Source organism: Panicum virgatum, chromosome 4N (genome assembly GCF_016808335.1).
Source record: "Panicum virgatum strain AP13 chromosome 4N, P.virgatum_v5, whole genome shotgun sequence".
In the NCBI taxonomy this organism is placed as follows: domain Eukaryota; kingdom Viridiplantae; phylum Streptophyta; class Magnoliopsida; order Poales; family Poaceae; genus Panicum; species Panicum virgatum.
The window spans coordinates 13,651,658-13,672,227 of record NC_053148.1 but is presented as its reverse complement, the minus strand read 5'-3'; the positions used below and the strand labels follow the sequence as shown (position 1 = coordinate 13,672,227).

The 20,570-nt window shown below is 51.6% G+C and overlaps 3 protein-coding genes across 3 annotated transcripts; all 3 read left to right on the top strand.

The window, feature by feature from the left end:
• The first annotated feature begins 3,057 nt into the window (after window positions 1-3,057).
• Window positions 3,058-4,901, top strand: LOC120670777 (pentatricopeptide repeat-containing protein At3g29230-like). Its single transcript, XM_039950921.1, has one exon. The coding sequence runs from the start codon at window positions 3,138-3,140 to the stop codon at window positions 4,605-4,607; it is 1,470 nt and encodes a 489-aa protein (XP_039806855.1). The 5' UTR covers window positions 3,058-3,137; the 3' UTR covers window positions 4,608-4,901.
• A 2,512-nt stretch (window positions 4,902-7,413) lies between these two features.
• On the top strand, window positions 7,414-8,975 carry LOC120671459 (chitin elicitor receptor kinase 1-like). The gene has a single exon (XM_039951795.1). The coding sequence runs from the start codon at window positions 7,475-7,477 to the stop codon at window positions 8,723-8,725; it is 1,251 nt and encodes a 416-aa protein (XP_039807729.1). The 5' UTR covers window positions 7,414-7,474; the 3' UTR covers window positions 8,726-8,975.
• A 7,628-nt stretch (window positions 8,976-16,603) lies between these two features.
• LOC120671138 (12-oxophytodienoate reductase 1-like) lies at window positions 16,604-18,233 on the top strand. Its single transcript, XM_039951394.1, has 2 exons — window positions 16,604-17,105; window positions 17,212-18,233. Exons 1-2 carry the CDS (start codon window positions 16,754-16,756, stop codon window positions 17,997-17,999), a joined length of 1,140 nt encoding a protein of 379 aa, XP_039807328.1. The 5' UTR covers window positions 16,604-16,753; the 3' UTR covers window positions 18,000-18,233.
• Window positions 18,234-20,570: the final 2,337 nt, after the last annotated feature.

Sequence of the window (20,570 nt, the reverse complement as noted above, 5' to 3'; positions counted from 1 at the left end):
AACAAGTTGACGTTGTCTAACTAGTCTTCGAGGTCATCGAACGGTTCAAAGTTGTCGAGACTGTTCATGAAATGATTGAAATCCTGATCGAATAAGGAATCGGAAGTGTCAGTTGGTTCAGGAATCCAACTGTGAGCAGGTTTCGGTGAAGGGTTCTAAGGTTTCCTGGAGGAAGACGGTCCCATCCGAGCAAGCCGAGGGTTTGTCTTTCTAGATTTCCTGCAGGTTCCTCCTCCTGAATTCTGCTTCTTGTTTTGCAGAGTGCTTTCAGCCATCTTGATGCAGTCGATGAGCTTAGAATCTACTCGATCGATCCCTGAGAGTATATCGCCCGACCGTTCCTATGGTGGGTTTAATGCTTTTGGGTTCTGCTGCAGTTTAGATGAGCCAAGAGCGGATTCTGCAAGCTTGATGCATCCCTCTATTGATCGTGAGACCTGATATACTCCATCGAGTAGTTCATGGTTGACGATCTTGGGGCGTTTGATTGACTTGAGATACGTCATGTATTTTCCGAGGGTTTCGGAAAAGTGAAGATTTTCGGAATCAGAGTTTGTGTCGAACTCGACTGACTCGTGGGTTGGAGTTGGGTTGACATATTTTCTGTGATATCCGAACTGAGCTCGAGTGGAGCTCGTTTTCCGTCGAATTCTGCAGTCTTGTAGATTTCGGCGGGTTGGTTGATGGTTTTCAGCTCAGGCGAGTTGGGTGTGACAAGGTGGCTGGAGAAGCTCCCCGATTCATCAGCCGTGCAAGCCCAGGAACCGAAAATGAGAGTTGTGCCCTCAGGCATGTTGTTGGCGTCGCTTGATCCGGCCATCGAATTCGCCGATGAACTCGCCAAATCCCCTACCTGGCACGCCAGCTGTCGGTGTTTACCGCTAAGCCTACTCAGGGATACCCTTAGCAGTAGGTTTGTAGGTAGGGATCGACTGCTCTGGAACTCGATCGTGCAAGGAACACAAAGATTTAGACAGGTTCGGGCAGCGAGTTGCGTAATACCCTACGTCCTATGTGGTTGTTTGTATTGCCTTAGGTATTGATGTCTTTTGAGGGAGTCCCTGCCCGCCCTTATATATCCGGGGGGGACAGGGTTACATGAAAAGTCCTAGCCGAGTACAATTGGAGTCCTACTACAACACAATCGGGTAGTTTCCTTTGTACTGCAGCTAGTTCTATACCTATTTAGGTAGTTACAAGAGAAGTAAGGTACATCTATGAACTATCCCATACTGTAGAAGATTCTATGCCTATAAGCAGTCCCGCTGCCCCGGGCTGACAGGCACATCGTGCAGGAAGCGTATGTGGATTCCAGCTTGTGGGCTGCTCTCACTGGCGGGTACTCCACCATATAAAGCACTAGCTAATGCACAACGATAAGTAACCGGACCCTCCAGTTAGGGATGGATATAGAGATTAAGGGGAGGGGTTATTTAAATATAGAAGTGACTTGTCAGTAGTTGACATCATTCTAAGTCACCAATTGTAGGAAGATGCGGAACTGACACCAACAGCAAAGGTAAACATATAGTGCACAAGGTATGGATATATAGGGAAGCGTGGATCTGGAACCGACTTTCTGGTTAGTCACCAGAAACTGGGAATCTGGGAACCCCAGTTGAGTTGGCCTAGCAGGCCCTCCACTACTTCATCTTTTGCATATTATTATTATCAAATGAAAAGGAAATTAAGATGCATTATTGAAAGTCTAGTCGAAATTCAGAAGGCATGGAGAGTAAGTAAAAATTGATAAATACATATTTGCAGTCCTTGTTTTCAATTGTAAAGGTTATCTCAAGACTAAGGATGGCCTCAGGCCTCAGGCCTCAGACCTCAGGCCTCAGACTCAGAAACCTTGACATGCAGTGCAGCTGGCTGGTGCCTCGCTGAAAAGGAAAAAGGATGTGGCTTGTAAAGGCCGAGAGCTGGCTTAGTAGAATGATGGTACCAGCAGACAACATAAATTCATTATGGTTGATCAAATGCACATCAACTGTCAGCTGATTTCAGATTGGTGCAAGTGCATTGCCTATTTTGCAAATGCACACAATATGGAGGCTGCCGTGTTATAAGCATGGAAGTAGAAATGACCCTCACAACTGCACAAGCATGTGTTAGGTCAGAGCAGGCACATATGGTGCATGTGGGAGCCTAGGCAAGTACAGTACAACATATGTGTCTGCACTTTGTTAGTACAGGCGTGTTAGAATTAGGGTGGAGAGCACAACGTCGCCAGATGAGGGCGGGTGCTGGAGGCGGCGACCCCGTCTCGACCGGAGGGCGGGGCGGGGGCGCTGGCGATGCTTCAATTGATTGAGTTCCAATCGTAGCTGCGGTGAATAGACGCCCTCATTTGCTCTCCACCTATATGATTGCAGTTGATGATTTCCCTTGTTGCATTTACATTTCCTATAAGTGTTTGTCATTATACTTTTTGCAAGCTGGTGAGCTAGAAACCAGAACTCTTGTTTACTATATTCGACAGCGCAATCGACGAGATTTGTAGGTTGTTTGGTTATTTGTTTGCTTTGATGAATGGAGTGAGGTGATCCATCCTCACAAATCACATAGTTGGAGTGAGGTGATCCATGCCCTGTTTAGTTTCCAAAAATTTTCCTACAGTACTCATCACATCGACTCTTCGGACACATGCATGGAGTATTAAATGCAGTTGAAAAAATAACTAATTACACAGTTCAGCTGTAAATGACGAGACGAATCTTTTGAGCCTAATTATTTCATGATTGGACATTAATTGCCAAATAACAACAAAAATACTACAGTACCCAAATCCAATAATTTCGCGAACTAAACAGGCCCATAGTTATCCACTAACGAGAAATGACCACATTTCACAAAAAAAATCAAAAGATAAATTAATCCTATGTCGGATCAATCTGTTCCAAATAAATTGATTTCTCAAAACAGAGATCCGGTCAAGGTCATGCACATCGACAGGCACAACTGCACAAGTGCGTTACCACGAGTCAACTCACACGAGAAGGAACTGTTTGAGAGATGTTTATTAAGCAAGGAAAGTTTGAGAGATGTTTTATACTCATGCAGACTGTTCATGTCTATATGGCCTGTTACGCCACAGGCGCGCACGTGCAGAGAAAACCCGTCGACAGTTGCGGATGCTACCACAACGGCACAACCCCATGCTTACGCACTCCCGCGCAGCCCTCGTCCGAGCGGTCACTGCGTGTGCCGGCTGCCGGGAAGCGCAGGCCCTCCACTCCCTGACCTGGAAGCTGGGCCTCGCCTCCGACGTGGTGCTGGCCACCGCCTTGCTGACCCGCTACGCGAAGCGGGGCCTCCTGGCCTCCGCCCAGAGGCTGTTCGACGAAATGCCGCGTAGGGATGTGGTCGCCTGCAACGCCATGCTCGCCGCGCTCGGCGCCGCCGGGAGGACCGCTGACACCCGTGCGCTGTTCGAGCGAATGCCGGACAGGACCCCTGCCTCGTGGAACACCATGGTCACGTGCCACTGCAGGGCCGGCGACCTCGCCTCGGCTCGGCGGGTCTTCGAGGCAAGCCTCCGCGCGGGGAGCAGCAGTGTTGTGTCGTGGAACGCGATGATCGACGGGTACTGCAAGGTTGGGCGGATGGACGCCGCGCGGGACCTGTTCGACCGTATGGGCTGCACGTTGCCGGACGTTGTGACGTGGAACACGATGATGGCCGGGTACCTGCACCAAGGGGAACCCGCCGCCGCCATTGCCATGTTCCACCGTCTGGTGCACATTCATCAGCAACAGCAGCAGCATGAGGAGGAACACAGGCTGAGGCCCACCACGGTGACCATGGCCACCGTGGTGACCGCGTGCACCCAGGTGGGGGATTTCGCCCTGGGCCAGCAGATCCATCTGCAGATCCGGCAGCAGGGGACACGAGTCGACGCCGTGCTGAGCAATTCCCTGATGGACATGTACTTCAAGTGCGGGAGCGTGGACCGCGCGCTCGACGTCTTCCGCACCATGCCCAGCCGCCCCAACCTCTTCTGCTGGAACACGGTGATCGCGGGGCTCGGCATGAACGGCCGCGGCCAGGACGCCGTCAACGCGTTCCGTGACATGGTCGACGGGGCGAGGAACCGACGGCAGCACGAGGTCAAGCCGGACGCGGTGACGTTCGTGGCGCTCCTGTCGGCGTGCAGCCACTCGGGGCTGGTGGCCGCGGGCCGGAAGCTCTTCGCCGACATGCTGCCGGTGTACGGCTTGCCGCCCCAGACGGAGCACTACGGGTGCGTGGTCGACCTCCTGTGCCGTGCGGGCCGCGTCGACGAGGCGGCGCGGCTCGTGCGGACGATGCCCGGCCGGCCCAATGCCAAGGTGCTCGGAAGCCTGCTCCTACTTGACGCCCACGCCCCGGAGCGGGAGGGCGGCGTCAGGCTGAGCGAGTGGGCGGCGCGACGGATCTCAGAGATGGACCTCGGGGATGGCGCCGCGTACGGCCTGTCCAATGTGTACGCGTCCCTGCAGCGGTGGGACCGCGTCGAGGAGCACAGGAGCGGGGTGCGCGCGGCCGCGAGGCACGGCAGGGGCACGCGCCACAAGCAGCCCGGGCGTACCTGCTATGACCTGGCGAGCTCGTGCGCAAATTGAAACGCGACGGCGGTAGCAGGGGATGCGAGGTACTCCGTTCTCCATAGTTCACATCCTCTTCAAGGAATCAGGTTGTATAGGATTCACGATTCCGTCTAGTACCCTCAAAGTCAAAGCTGACTTGGATGCCAGAAACCTGCTTATCGTCTCAACAGATGCCATTCGTTTGATGGTAAATAAAAAGGAATATCAAGAATTTATGTTGTACTACACTTTCAGCTAACCTAGAGGTTGTGCTTATGCAAAAATCGATGTCAGTGAAGTAATCCTAGAAATCTAGGAATTGTCAGGAATTTCTTCCATTTTGTTCCATATCACGAATGTAGTGAAAAAGGGCCCCGCTTTAGAACATTCCTTTGAATGGAATTGTTCATTAGGTCTGACTTGCTATTGAAAAAAAATCAAATGAAGTCTCTTTTATGCTACTGTAAGGAGAAGCGAATGCAGGCGCAAAGTTTGCAAAATGGAAATTATCTTCGAAACCATCCAAAGACCCAAATTTGTCCAATTTTGACAGTTGGATGATCTTCTTGCAGTTGCATGTTGAAATCAGGCTTTTATAATAGTTTAAGGGTGTAAATTGGATTTTTCTTTAAAAAAAATCTTCCTCCTTCATCTCCCTTTGACCTTTTCTTCTGTATTTCATTTTTTTTCTCCCTTCTTCCTCCCCTTCATTTCCATTGGCACTATGGCTGAGGGGGGGGGCTGGATCTCCCCTGCACTGCACCCCCCTTGATCCGCACTGTTCCTATTTGAGGCTAGGATGCATATCGTTGTGCTGTGGCTGCACACGTGTGACAGATCCTCCGGAGGACGCCCTGCCTCGATTGCAGCAAGCATACGGCATAGCTAAATGAGCGTGCAAATGTTGACCAGATCAGCGTGTAGAATCGGCTCAATATGATGATTGCATGGTGTTTGTGCCTTGCCAGTATCTCCAAAAACCAAAATGTCCCCACCGGCTGGCCGGATCACACGGGTAAAACCGGGAAAGAGATCCCCAGTCATGCAATGTAAAAGCCGCGTGTTTTTGTTCAAAAAAAAAAGCCGCGTGTTTCCTCCTGCACTTGTGCCCCGATCAGATAGAATAGCAGGCAGGCAGCCGGCGTGCCTTGCCTATTGCACACCTGGTACTCCCGTTCCCCTATAGGATAATGCTAGTTGGAGAAGAGAACACGCGCTCGGATAAGCAGAAGCTAGCCTATCTTGACTCAGTTGACTGGCATACCTTGTTTTATTTACATCATGGACTGATGGTGTGTGCATACATGAAAAAACGCCCAAAGGCTCGTAGGGCAGGCATAGGCAGGTGATGTAGATAGTAGAGTATCCGCTCTGTGTCACTTCGTCGCGTTTGGCTGCTGGCTGTGACGTGAACTGTGATGGGTCATTGGAGGCCGGCCGGGGGGGAGAAGGAAGCAAAGCAAACCTTAGACTAACTCCAACTGCGGAGGCAAAAGCATTTTGCCTCTGCCTGGCTACTGTGCATGCTCGGTTTCTTCTCCAACAGAAGTGGCGTCGTGGGAGACAAATTACCTTCGAAGGAGAGAGGGGATGCAAGGCATTCGAGCCGGAGGGAGAGGGCCGGGGAGCTCCGCCGGCCTGGGCCCCGGAGCCGTGGGAGGGGAGCGAAGCTCCGGCGGCGGCACCGTGCTGCTGCCGTTCCACCGCGTCGGCCCGCCCCTTCGCTGTCGCTGCTCCCATGCGCGCGCCGCCGCCGCTTCGCCTCGCCGCAGCTCCGCGCCACGGCAAGCTTCTCGCCGCCGCTCTGCGCCACCCGACCGCGCTACAGCTCCGTGTGGGCCCCGCTGCCGGGCGCGAGCTGCGACGCCGCGTGCAGGCCTCGCACCGCACGCCGGCTGCCCCGGCTCGCCTCGACGGCCGGATCCAGGGGCAAGGAGCAGGGCGGAGGCCGCCGGGCCGCTGGAGCTCGCGGAGACAGATGCTCGCCGCGGGGGCCGCCGCCGCCGCACCGTAGCCGCGCTGCTCGCCATGGAGGAGGCTGGGGAGCGAAGGAGGTCGCGCCCGCCGCCGCTTGGAGGTTGCGAGGGAGGTGCCGCCGGCCTGGCCACCATGGATCCGCAGAGAGAAGGGGAGGGAGAGGGCGCTCGTAGCGCCACCCTGCCAGCCACGCCGCGCGCCGGCTCCGGTGCCTCCCGCGGTGCATAGGACTCTGCCGGCCACGCTCTTGCTCGGTGGGGAGAGAATAGGGAGGGAGGTGGACGAGGACGGCGGCGATGGGCACGCTCCGCGAGGCCACGCGAGAGAGCGTGGAGCGGCGGCGAGCGCTGTGCACGCCGCGCCTCCTCGGCGCGTTGGGGCGGGTGCTGCTGCTCCGGTGAGGGCCGGGGACCAGAGGTGGCAGCGGAAGAGGAGGGGAGTGGGCAGCGCTGGCCGGAGATGGTGGGAGGGCGCGGCTCCGGCCGGAGATGAAGGGGAGGGGGCGGCGCGGATCGGAGGAGAGCGAGGACGGACGGGAGAGGCAGTTTCTACCTGCTGTTGGAGACGAAGTTTTTTGCCTGCTCGAGCCGGTCTCTGTACACAATGCATATGAACAATGCTTATCCCATTTTGCAATAGCTTGTTGGAGTCAGTCTTAGCAACAGTACCAGTGCACCACGGCGTCAGGTTCCAGCAGCCCGTGACGATACCCAACGACAACGAGTGTGAACTGCGAAGGCGCTCTCCCGTTGTCCCTGTCTCCTTTCCCCTGCAAAACCAGGCGGCCGCGTGGCTAATCCACATGCTTAGCAGTAGGAGTAGCAAAGCATTAGCCCCCCCCCCCCCCCCCCCCCCCCCCCCCCCCCGACATTCCACCGGCAGAGCCAGCGGAGCACGCACGCGCCTCGCGATTTTGCTGGGGGGATATGCTGTGCTCTGGCTCTGGCGCGGTCGCAATCGGCAGCCGCAGCTGGACGCGGTCGCAGCGGGCGATGTGCAAGCCCAGGCCCGGCTCCGACGCGGCGCCGGCGGCGGCCCCCTCGTCCCGCCGCTCCTCCTCCAACTCGTCCTCCGCCAAGCGCCGCCTCGCCGCGGCCGGCGACTCCTCCGCCACCGCCTTCACTTCCTCCTACTCGGGGCCGGGGCCCTCCGGCGCCGGCACGGGCAGCGGGCAGCGGCGCGGCGCCACCTCGTCGTCCTCAAACTCGTCCGCGTCCTCCGGCCGCGCCTCCCTCGCCGCGGCGCGCGCCTCGCTCCCGGACCCGCCCGTGCTCTACCCGTTCCAGGAGCTCGCCGCCGCCACCAACAGCTTCCTCGCCAAGCGCGCCGGGGGCGGCGCCTACTGGCGCTGCTCCCTCCGCGGCCGCGACACGGCGCTCGTCCAGCTCCCGCGCCGCCCCGGCGCCGCCGCCGTCGACGCCGCCGTGCTCGCCCGGGTCGGCAGGTACCACCACACCAGCCTGGCGCGGCTGCTGGGCGCGTGCCCCGCGGGCGCGCACCTGTACCTCGCCTACGAGCTCCCGCCGGGCGCCGCCACGCTGGCGGCGTGCCTGCGCAGCCCGCGGAACCCCAGCTTCACCGCGCTCCGCACCTGGGTCTCCCGCGTCCAGGTCGCCGCCGACGTCACCCAGGGGCTCGAGTACGTCCACTACCACGCGGGCGCCGTCCACGGCCGCGTCTCGCCCTCCGCCGTGGTCGTGTCCGACCCGGGCCTCCGCGCGCGGCTCACCCACTTCGGCGCGGCCGAGTTCGCGGCCCCCGCCGACGCCCGGGGGGCCGGCGATTCCCCTTACGCGGCGACGGGCTCGGGCGAGCCGTCGCGGGAGGCGGACGTGTACGCCTTCGGGGTGCTGCTGCTGGAGCTGCTCTCCGGGGAGGAGCCGGCGAGGTACCGCTTCGACAGGGGCACCAAGGAGTTCCAGCTGGTGTCGGTGCTCGAGACGGCGGCGGCTGGCGGGAGCGTGAGGAGCTGGGTCGACAGGAGGCTGGGGGATTCGTTCCCCGTGGCGGCCGCGGAGAGGCTGGTGGAGGTAGCGCTCCGGTGCGCGTCGGCGGAGAACCGGCCGGACATGACGTGGGTCGCGGGGAAGGTGTCCAAGGTTTACCTCGAGTCCCGGGCGTGGGAGCAGAAGGTCCAAGTGCCCACCGAGTTCTCCGTCTCGGTGGCGCCGCGGTGAACCGACCCAACGCGACCACGCGCCGACATCGCCGGCGGTGAACCGATTGCCCTTTTCAGCTGGGTGCGGCTTTGGTGGCTCGATCGTGGACTCGTGGTAGTGGGGTTGGGGAAAGTAGGCAAACCAGAAATCCATAGGAAATTTATTGGAATTCTTGTGAAATTTCAATTCTGAAAACTATGTATATCCTGATTCTGCTGTAGACAAATTTATTGAAAGCAGGGAAAGATCAGATGAGTCGACGGGGAAAGATGATCTTTGTGTGCACGTGCACCAGTCCTCGTTCAGAGGATTGATCGATCGTAAAAGCATGTGCGGCTGGCCAGCACATCACGCTCACGCATCACGGGTAGATTTGTGCTTCCGCACTTCCCGGACCCCGCACAGTGCAGGAAGCCCTTTTGTGTGAAAAAAGAAAGAGTCTCTCGGTTCTTTTCACAAGGTAATTGTTTTTGCTCTTTTGGTCCCAGAGGCTTGAGCCCGTTAGCTGCGTTACCATTTGTTTAGTACGGGAAGCCCTTTTGTGTGAAAAAAGAAAGAGTCTCTCGGTTCTTTTCACAAGGTAATTGTTTTTGCTCTTTTGGTCCCAGAGGCTTGAGCCCGTTAGCTGCGTTACCATTTGTTGCGTCTTTTTTATTTTTGTATTTTTCAAAAAAAAAATTACAGAAATATATTTTTAGTTTTAGATTTTATAGTTTTATACTCCTACCGCCCGGCAGGGAGGCGGCAGGGGGCCTACCGCCCGGCAGGGGGCGGTAGGGACCTATATATAAATAAAAATAATTTTTTTCTGTGCAGAGGTCCTTGGCGGGAGCCTGCCACCCCCCTGTCAAGCGGCAGGCCCCTGCCGCCAACTGGTGGGGCGGCAGGGGGCCTGCCGCCCCGCAGGGGGGCGGCAGGCTCCCGCCCCAAATATAAAACTCCGCCCCTTCCCTCTGCGCCCTCATTTTCTGCCCACGAGATCCAGAGAGTGGAGAGGGAGAGAGGAGGGGTGAGGGAGGTAATTACACCGGCGAAGCCCTGCCGGATTTTGGATCCGAACCGCAGGTAACTAATATTTCTCAACTTTGTCATTCCAGATTTTTTGTATGTTTAATTTTATGATTAGTATTTGTTATTATTGTAAGCACTTAGGGTTCGGATTAGTGATTATAATTGAAGCCATAGTATATTTATAGATATTAGATTAATTAAAATGAAGTCTTTGCATGGCCAGATATGTCGAGCAAAGTGGCGTTTCAAGTTCATTACGCTGACTTCTATAGAATTACTCATGATTCCTATGGAGTAAATCTATCAGCATTGGAAAGAAGACAGTGCAGTCTAGATAAACCCCTAGAGAGGAGTTTTGAGTCCATACGGAAATGTCTTCACAGGATGTTCAATGTGAATCCAAAGACCCATTTGCTTACGGTTCATACCTTGACTTCCTGGGAAACTAATAGGGATTTCTGGGAGTTGACGCATATAAGAAGTACGGAAGAATGACAACATTACATGCACGCAGCTCTTGAAAATGGGTGGCCTCTCGCAATGGTAATTCAGATTCACCAGAAGACCGGTGATTTAGGTGAAGGGTCAACACACACAACATCTGACTGCAAAGAAGAGATGGAAGAGGATAAAGAAGAAGAGAACATACAAGCTACAGAACCAGAACCAGAACCATAAGGTTTAGCAGATGAAGACGAGTGGATACTTGGAATTGTGGAGGACATGGAGAAAGAAGACCAGGATGCACAAATAATAGAGCAATGTGGGGACTCATCGGACGATGAGCACTTCCCAGTGCTAGGTGAATGGCGTAAAGAGGGTTTTGGTAATCCAGTGGTACAAGATATTAGATGTCTGGAGTTTGAATACAGAGTGAATGAGGTCATACAAGGGGCAAAGTATCGTACCATTGAGGATGTGAAGGATGCTGTGAAGCTCTGGGCTGTATCTCTGAGGAAGGAATTCAGAGTACTGAAGTCTAGCAGCAAAGAATACGAGGTAAGGTGTGCAGATAGAGACTGTACATGGCGAGTGCATGCATACAAGGGAAAGTTCAAGACACACTGGGAATGTTCAATTGTTACACCACATACTTGTAGATTGACAGGTATTGTGGGACATCATCGTAATATCACATCAACTTTCATGGCTAAGAAGATGTATGGGGTGATTCTTGACAAAATGGATTACGAGACTGTATTGATAATTAGGGACATTGAACAGAATTTCAAGTATGTGATCAGCTATACAAAGGCTTGGCGGGCTAAACAAAAAGTATTTGAGATGAGGTTTGGCACTTATGAAGCATCATATGACAACCTACCTCGTATGCTTGAAGCAATTGTGCACAGAAATCCTGGAAGTGCTTTTGATACATACAGTGTACCGAGCTTGTCAGAGGGGCCAAGCATTCTGCTGCGAGCTTTCTTCTGCATTGGAGCATGTGTGAGGGCATTCATTTACTGCCTTCCTGTTCTGTGTATTGACGGCACTTTCCTGACAGGGAAATATAAGGGAACAATATTGACGGCAATCGGAATTGGTTGCAACAAGCAGATAGTTCCCATCGCCTTTGCCTTTGTTGAGAATGAGAACACAGAAAGCTGGTACTGGTTTCTTGAACGTTTGAAGATTCACGTTGTTGCTGGAAGGCCTAATGTTTGCCTTATCAGTGATAGGCATGCAGGTCTACTTGTAGCTATAAGGCAGCTCCAAGAAGATAGTCAATTTTCACCTCCTATATGGCCAGATGTTGTCAATAGGTGTTGTGTGAGGCATATGGCTGCTAACTTTTATGAGCGGTTCAATAATAAGGATCTGATGAATTTGTTCAATCGATTGTGCACTCAGAATCAGCAGAGAAAGTTCGATGCTTTGTGGGGTATAATTGATGACATGAGCGCTGAATTGCTTAAGAGCCAGGCCTCATCATCCAGCAGGAGACGTTCTACAGATTCATTAGTTGGACATGCTAAGCCATTTTCACAGTGGATTGATGGTGCACCTAAAGAGAAGTGGTCACTTATGTATGACACAGATGGGAGACGTTATGGGATCGAGACGACCAACCATGCTGAATGTTACAATATGGTAATGCGTCGTGTTCGTGGATTTCCTCTTGTTGGCATTGTTGAGTTCATCATGTATGGATGTATAAGGTATTTTCGGGAGCGATACGCATCAGCCGCTCCCTTACTTAATGATCCAGGAGTGCATTTTTGCAGAAGTGTCAATGAGTACATGAAGAAAAAAATTGAAAAGGCTCGATTTCACTCAGTCATATCGATGGGCACAAAGGAGCAAAGATTTGAGGTATCATGTAGGGACAGGACCGGACAGGGTGTCCGCAGACAAAGGGTAATTCAAGAAGTTTTGATAACCATTGACGGGAGGGTGTTCTGCCGATGTCAGAAGCCAAAGGTGCATCACTTACCATGCTCCCATGTCATCGCGGCTTGTTCTGTATCTGGGTTAGATGCTGCGTCCTATGTTTCTCAATATTTCACAAAAGAAGCCGCAACACAGACTTGGTGTCATGAGATATACAGCATCGGTATTCTAGGCCCATTCACTCAAAAAAAAATCCACATCCAATGCTCATCCCTGATGCAGCTACGAAGCGGGGCATAGGCCGATGGCAGACACGTCAGATCCGGAACGGAATGGACGAGTCCGAGGCTGGAAAGAAGAAAAAATATTGCAACTTGTGTGGAGCGGACGGTCACACTTACAAGAAGTGCCCACAACTTTTAGTACCCACCGCTGCTGCCGAGGCTGGACCTTCCGGAATCCGACGGATGGATCGGCTCCACCTACAAGAATTCGCCGCATCTAGTTGTGCACGTAACAGCTTGCATGTATTTGTGTGTATGAAACTAAGTATATTATGTATTTGTCTCGAATTTGGTTGTAACGAATGAAACCTTCACTGTAATATGTTATGTGGTATTTTGTCTAACGTTCTATTTATATTTCGTTCATTGTATCTTATGTGGTATTGTATCATAAATATAATCATTACAATCAAACATAGCAAACATATAAGTATTGCAATTAAAGGTACAGGCGTCCCGTCACAATTTACATCACAATCTAAAACTGATGTCCATCATATGTTACAGATCATGTCATGAAATCATCTAAGTCGTCATCCCAGTTGACAGATGGTGGTGCTGTAGGTGGTGTAGCATTACTTGACGAACCTCTCGACTTTCCTGTTCTCTCTTTTCTGGTTCTAGGTTCATGCACAGGGGGAGGAACATCAGGTGTTCGAGGCTATGATTTGGGGGGCATGAAGTCATCCATATTGTCATCCCAGTTAACACAACTAGGTGCTCGAGGTGGTGCAGCATGACTTGACGAACCTCCGGTCATTTGTTCTTGCGGAGGCCGAGAACTATCACCCGAAGATCTTTTCCACCTCCTTCGTCTAGTTTGCGGCATAACTCCACCGAAGATACATACCAATTTATGGAAATTTGGTATCGATTTGTTAATCATCTCCGTGTCCTCGGGGTAATCCTAGCATATAATTACACAATAATTTTACTATTTCGTAAATATGGATTACAAATAACGGACGTGATTAGAACTGAATAAGAGTTACCTTAATGCGCATCTCATACACCTCTAGCCGCATCCATATCTTACAAGTAGTTTGTAAGAATCCAATAACATAAGGATGATTCGCTAGTTCACATACCCTCATGTATATCTTCCGACGTTCAAGCTGATGTTCCTTTAAATCTTGCATTGTAATATCTCGAAACAATGTCAAATCTTTAAACTCAACTAATTTGGACAACACCATCTCTATCGTACCATCCGCTAATGGATCCAACTTCTTACTGATTACAAGATGTGTCATGATCTCAAGAAATATATTAGATTTTTCTTCGGTCCATGAAAATCCAACAGAATTGGAGGCATCTATTGCCTTATGCTGCAATAACAATAAGGTACTGTCATTTTAAGTTTACTATTCTATATTTCACTATCCAAAAACTAAATCTATTCTAATTCATAATTATTTTAGAAACAAGTATATAATAGTTGAGAAATATTGGTTACCTGCGGTTTGGATCCAAAATCCGGCAGGGTTTCGCCGGTGGAATTACCTCCCTCACCCCTCCTCTCTCCCTCTCCCCTCTCTGGATCTCGTGGGCAGAAAATGAAGGCGCAGAGGGAAGGGGCGGAGTTTTATATTTGGGGCGGGGGCGGCAGGGGGCCTGCCGCCCGACAGGGGGGCAGCAGGCTCCGGCCAAGGACCTCTGCGCAAAAAAAATTATTTTTATTTACATATAGGTCCCTACCGCCCCCTGCCGGGCGGTAGGGGTATAGACCTATAAAATCTAAAACCAAAAATATATTTCTGTAATTTTTTTTAAAAAAATACAAAAACAGGAGCCCAGAACGAAGGTTAGTGAGATTTCGAGCTGGGCTCATTGTGATCGCGTCGCGTCTTCTCCGAGGGCTTTGCTTTCCATTTCCAGTAGCAGTAGCACGCGGCCCGTATTGGAACCCGCATGCTCTGACGTCGGCAGGACGTAAGCACGTACGGTAGCCTGACACCGCCGCCCAACCAACGGACGGTGGGGAACCTTCGCGTCACTGTTTTCGGGTGCGTTTAGTTAGTGAAAAAATTTATATTTTGATACTGCAGCATATTTTATTATTATTTGATAAATATATTTAAGTATAAACTAATTTGTTTTAAAAAAATTAGTTTATGGTAATCAGTTAGATTGTGTAATTAGTTTTTTTTCAACTACATTTAATATTTTAGGGCGCGTTTAGTTCCCAAAAATTTTCACCTCCCCTTTAAACACACGTATGAAGCACTAAATGTAATTGAATAACAAAACTAATTACACAGTTTGGATGTACACGTCGAGACGAATCTTTTGAGCCTAATTAGTGCATGATTAGCCATAAGTGCTACAGTAACCCACATGTGCTAATGATGCGTCAAAGGCCTCAAAAGAATCGTCTCGCGGTTTCCAAGTGAGTTCTGAAATTAGTTTTTTAATTAGTGTCCGAAAAATCCTCCCGACATCTGGTCAAAGAATCGATTTGACACCCAAAATTTTTTTGCAAACGGAACTAAACGCGTCCTTATACATGTATTCGAAAATTCGATGTGACGGATAGCGTGAGAATTTTTTTGGTAACTAAACGGCGCCCGTCGCGCGGATGCGTCTGGGGGGATGCGCTCCGCAGCGTGTGCCCGATGCGTCAACGCCTCGTGGGAAAAATGTGGCGCCGGGTCGTTATCAGCAGCACCTGCACACCCCGGTACACATTTGGAGAACTCAAGTTTTCTTTATGTTGGAAAAATAGTTATTATACTACTTCATCATTCTCAAAATAAATACAATTCTATAATTTAAAATTTGTCCCACAAAGAATGCAACTTTGATTAAACAACCACAAAAGACAACAGTCTCCGGAAACTTTTTGTACAAAAGACAAGCCAAAGTTTAGATTTTTCTTACAAAAAGACAAGGAATAATTTGGTAATTTATACCTAGCATTAGTTTGTGTGCTCGGTTCTAAAATTGTATTTATTTTATGACGGAGGGAGTACAATATAGGACTATCCGTAATTGAAGTTTTTACCCTCACACGCATATACTGACACCACACTTTGCAACCTCCGCGACGTTCTACTGTACTACTCGTACACATATCTGGTTGATCCATATCGATCGAGGAACGAGTTTCTAAATCCATATAAAAGTAGAAAGAGCGTTAGCCCTAAATAAGTGCATATATAGAGATGCAAACTAAAAAGAGTTGTAGATGCACCTATGGATCATCAATTTGCACCTTTAAACTTACATGTTTATATTGTGTTACCTAATGTGAGTTAATCAATGAATGAGCACGTGATTTAGGCTATGTGTCTAGTTTCTTATTTTGTTTTTCTTTTTGCAATATACTCCCTCCGTCCCAAATTTTCTTATATATATTGATTTTACTATACATCTAGATATGATATATATCTAGATACATAGCAAAAAATATATGCATATAGAAAAATAAAAATGATTAATAATTTGGGTGGAGGGAGCACCAATGAACATTGCTAATACACTACCGTGGATCCAGATAACCGGAACCCTTTCATGTCTAAAAAATAACTAATCCCCTAACCCAGTGGACAAATTTAAGAACCACCACTGTACTTAGAAAAAAAATCCCACTTATCATTGGTTAAATTCTAGATTCCTTATATTCCACTGTCAGAGACTGCGGAGATCTGCATGTCATAAATGTAACGATGCCATATGAGATATTACAATATATTTTGCTGAGATGTTATCCCTTATACGTGTAATTTGCACTTTAAGAGGGTGTTTAGTTGGTGAAAAAATTTGAGTTTGGGTACTGCAGCACATTTCGTTGTTATTTGATAATTAATGTTCAATCATGAATTAATTAGTATTATTAGATTCATCTTGTAAGAATCAGTTAGACAATATAATTAGTTATTTTTTCAATTATATTTAATGATTCATGCATGTGTGCGAAAATTTAATGTAACATGTACTGCACAAACTTTTTTTTGGAACTAAACGCCCCCTAACAAAGAATCGGCCAGTACGACAGTCTGAAAGCTCACGTGCGGTTGGTTTTGCAGACGAGACGAAACACGGCTGTATACAATGAACCTGCGTGCGTGAGAAACCATGGCCGATTGGCCGCTTTTGCCGCACGCGCGCGAGTCAAGGCTGGATGACGAGAAGGGTGACGCCGGGCCAGGGATCCGAACAATCTGGACACTTGAGAACGAAAACGGCCGGCGAAGAAAAAAGGAAAGCCAATAAGCATCACGCCTGGCGCACCCACTCCGACACGTATAAATCCGGGCGCACCCCTGCCCGGCTGGAGAGGCAGAAGCATCATCAAGCAGGAAACAGAGCAAGCGAAGCAAGCAGAGCCCAAGAGCAGAGAGAGCCAGCGAGCAGCCGCGGCGTTCCAGACCGAAGCATCTCCGGCACGCCGGCGACCGTGGCCGATCAGGCAGGCAAGATGGTGCACCAAGAAGCCGCCAAGGAGGTGGTCCCGCTGATGACTCCGTACAAGATGGGCCAGTTCCAGCTCTCGCACCGGGTGGTGCTCGCGCCGCTCACGCGCTGCCGCTCCTACGGCAACGTGCCGCAGCCGCACGCCGCGTTGTACTACGCGCAGCGCGCCACCAAGGGCGGCCTCCTCATCGCCGAGGCCACGGGGGTCTCCACCACCGCGCAGGGGTACCCGGAGACCCCCGGCATCTGGACGCCGGAGCAGGTCGAGGCGTGGAAGCCCATCGTCGATGCCGTCCACCGCAAGGGCGGCATCTTCTTCTGCCAGATCTGGCACGTCGGCAGGGTCTCCACCAACGGTGACTTTCCAACTACGATGCTATTCTTGTTGCCTGCTAGCAGTGTCATTGCTTGTTCTGTTGCTGACTGGTTACTGATTTTTTACCCTTTTGGCCCAATTGGCAGAGCTCCAGTCTGGCGGGCTGGCGCCCATCTCGAGCACGGACAGGCAGATTTCCCCTGACCCCGAGTCCTGGACTGTGTACTCGAAACCACGCCGGCTGGGGACCGAGGAGATCCGGGGGGTCGTCGACGACTTCAGGCGTGCCGCGCGGAACGCCATCGAGGCGGGCTTCGACGGCGTGGAGATCCACGGCGCGCACGGGTACCTCCTCGAGCAGTTCATGAAGGACAGCTCCAACGACCGCACCGACGAGTACGGCGGCAGCCTCGAGAACCGGTGCCGCTTCGCCGTCGAGGTCATCGACGCCGTCGTCGGCGAGGTGGGCGCGCACCGCGTGGGCATCAGGCTGTCGCCGTTCGTCGACTACATGGATTGCGTCGACTCCGACCCGGTGGCGCTCGGCAACTACATGATCCAACAGCTCAACAGGCACGAGGGCTTCGTCTACTGCCACATGGTGGAGCCTCGGATGGCCATCGTCGACGGTCGCAGGCAGATTCCACACCGGCTGTTGCCGTTCAGGAAGGCGTTCAACGGCACGTTCATCGCCGCCGGCGGGTACGACAGGGAGGAAGGCAACAAGGTCGTGGCGGAAGGCTATGCTGACCTTGTCGCGTATGGAAGGCTCTTCCTGGCCAACCCAGACCTGCCCAGGAGGTTTGAGCTGGGTGCGCCACTGAACAAGTACGACCGATCCACCTTCTACATACAGGATCCCGTCGTTGGCTACACGGACTACCCTTTTCTTGAAGACGATAGCAACAGCAAAGAATCCGGTACCCAAGCTTGAGCCCGCGGGTTTTATTGATTTCATCAGGGCTAATAATGTGCAGGATTCATGCATCATTTGTCCATTATCCACTACTCTTCATTGATTTATATATAGATGCGAATTAGTACACACATGTTGCTTTTCAGTGCTACTGTTTAGCTTGTATCAGGAGAAACAAAGAAAAAGTGTACGTGTAATACGATATACTGCTAAATCTATTTTCCCTTTCACATGTTCCATTCATCCGGTTAACTAACAATACTACCATTATTCGTTCAACTCTTGTAATCCACGCATAAAGTTACGTACAATGGTGTAGACAGTTGCCGTTTGTAAGTATATTGAGCAACGCACACAGATAGTAAATAGACAATTTGTACAATGGATTGTCTATTTGACCATCTATAAACTATTTAATAAATATATGTGTTCATGATCTAGCTTAAATAAGACCTTTGTATGCATTTTTGTTGCTTCTTTGAAACAATTGAGATCAAAATGAACAGGAAAGGATTAAGAAAAAAATAAAAAACCCCCGCAACGCGTCTACACCCACGAGCCCATGATGCCCCAACCTTATCTCCCCTCTGCGACCTTTTTTTTTACGAAATCCAAGTTGAACTACAAATATGGATAGGGATCCAAGTTGAACTAAAGATACGGATAGGGCCTGTTTGGAACCTCTCCACTCCAGAAAAAGGAGCTCCACTCTACAAACGCCACTCCACATTGTGACTCCACTCCACCAATTTCATTTCATTCTATTTGGCTATTGTATAGCTCCACTCCACTAACTTTAGCAGGCCAGCCCAGCGCAAACCAACGGCCCAACACCACCTCCTTCGCTGGCCCATCTCTGCCCACCTTTCTTCCACCCACTTCCATGCGGGTCCCACTGTCAGGTACTTCTTCTACCAGCAGCAGGCTTCCAATCAACGCAGCTAGCCCACCAACGAGGTCGGCGGCGGCGCGAGGTCGGCGTCGACACCCCGAGGCCTGCGGATGGTGGCGAGACCCCAAGGCCACTGGGGCCACGGTGAGACAGGGAAGCCGGAGGAGGCTCGACCGTCGCGGATGGGTTTAGCATGGCAGCGGGGCTAGACGGCAGAGGGATTTCGTGCGGAGGCGGAAGGCTCCGCGTGGCGACGAGGCTCTGCGGTGGAGGGCTCAACGGCAAAGGGGCTTCTCGCGGCGGCCAGACTCTGTGCGGCGGTGGCGCTCGGCGACGAAGGGCACGGCGGTGGAGGGGCTCCGTGCGGCGGTGGCGCTTGGCGGTGGACGGGCTCCACGGCGGAGGGGCTCTGCGCGACAACTGTTGGCGTTGGCGGCGTGCCCTGGCCGGCGGAGGAGGCGCTGGCGGCGCAGCCCGGTGGGAGAAGGTTGCGCGCCACTGCGGCCGTCGACAGCGTGGGGGCGGGGCAGCGTGAGTCCGGCAAGCGGGGGACGGCGGCGCAAGTGTGGCTAGTGGCGGCGCGAGGGCGGCGGAGGGCGCAACGGCGACGAGCTCGGCGGCGGAGGGCGCAATGGCGACGAGCTCGGCGGCGGGGCCATGGGCAGCGGAGGGTGCTAGAGACCGAGGGAGGGAGGTGCGCCTGTTGACTTTGTCTATTTTTTTTGCTGAAGGGGTACGGGATGCACATAACCAGTGGCATGGTGGGTAATTCTTATCAACTCCACCGGCTCCAAGAATTGGTGGAGCACCTCTTGAGGAGCTCCACAAAAAAAATGTAGTGGAGTGGAGCTAGATGAGGTGTTTGGGTATTTTTTTATGGAGTGGAGCCAAATTTTGTGGAGTGGAGTGCTCCCAAACACCCCTAAGTATGTGGAGTTCGTTGCGTCATCCCCATGTGTCAGACCTGGGACAGCGTGACTGCTTATAAACATAGAATGTTCTGAAGTAAGGGATAGCTCATGGTTGTACCTTACCACTTTTGTAACTACCCGAATAGTCGTAGAACTAGCTGCAGTACAAGGAAACTAACCGATTGTATTGTAAAAGGACTCCAACTGTACTCATCTAGGACTTTCCATGTAACCCTGTCCCCCCGGATATATAAGGGCGGGCAGGGACCCCCTCGAAACATATCTACACCTAAGGCAATACAGACCACCACACAGTACGTATGGTATCACGCAACTCGCGGCCTGAACCTGTCTAAATCTTTGTGTTCCTTTCACCATCGAGTTCCAGAGCCGTCGATCCTTACCTACAAACCCTACTGCTAAGGGTATCCCTGAGCAGGCTTGGCGGTAAACACCGACAGCTGGTGCGCCAGGTAGGGGACTCGGCGAGTTCATCGGCAAGTTCGATGGCCACTTTCGCCTTCAGCACCATGACGCCTCCCAGAGGTGCCACCTTCATCTTCGGTTCGTGGGTTTGTGTCGCCAATGGTTCAGGCGTCTTCGATAGCCACTTAACCAACTCTCCCACGCCGTAGAGCTCTATGTCGGAAGACTCGAACAAGCTCGCCAGATCTCATGATCGCATCGTTATGTTGCTTCCCGACCTCGATAAGGAGATCGAGCCGAAACTCGAAAACAACTCGAGTTCTATTCGGACTCAGATTGATCTCAAACCCAAATCCACTC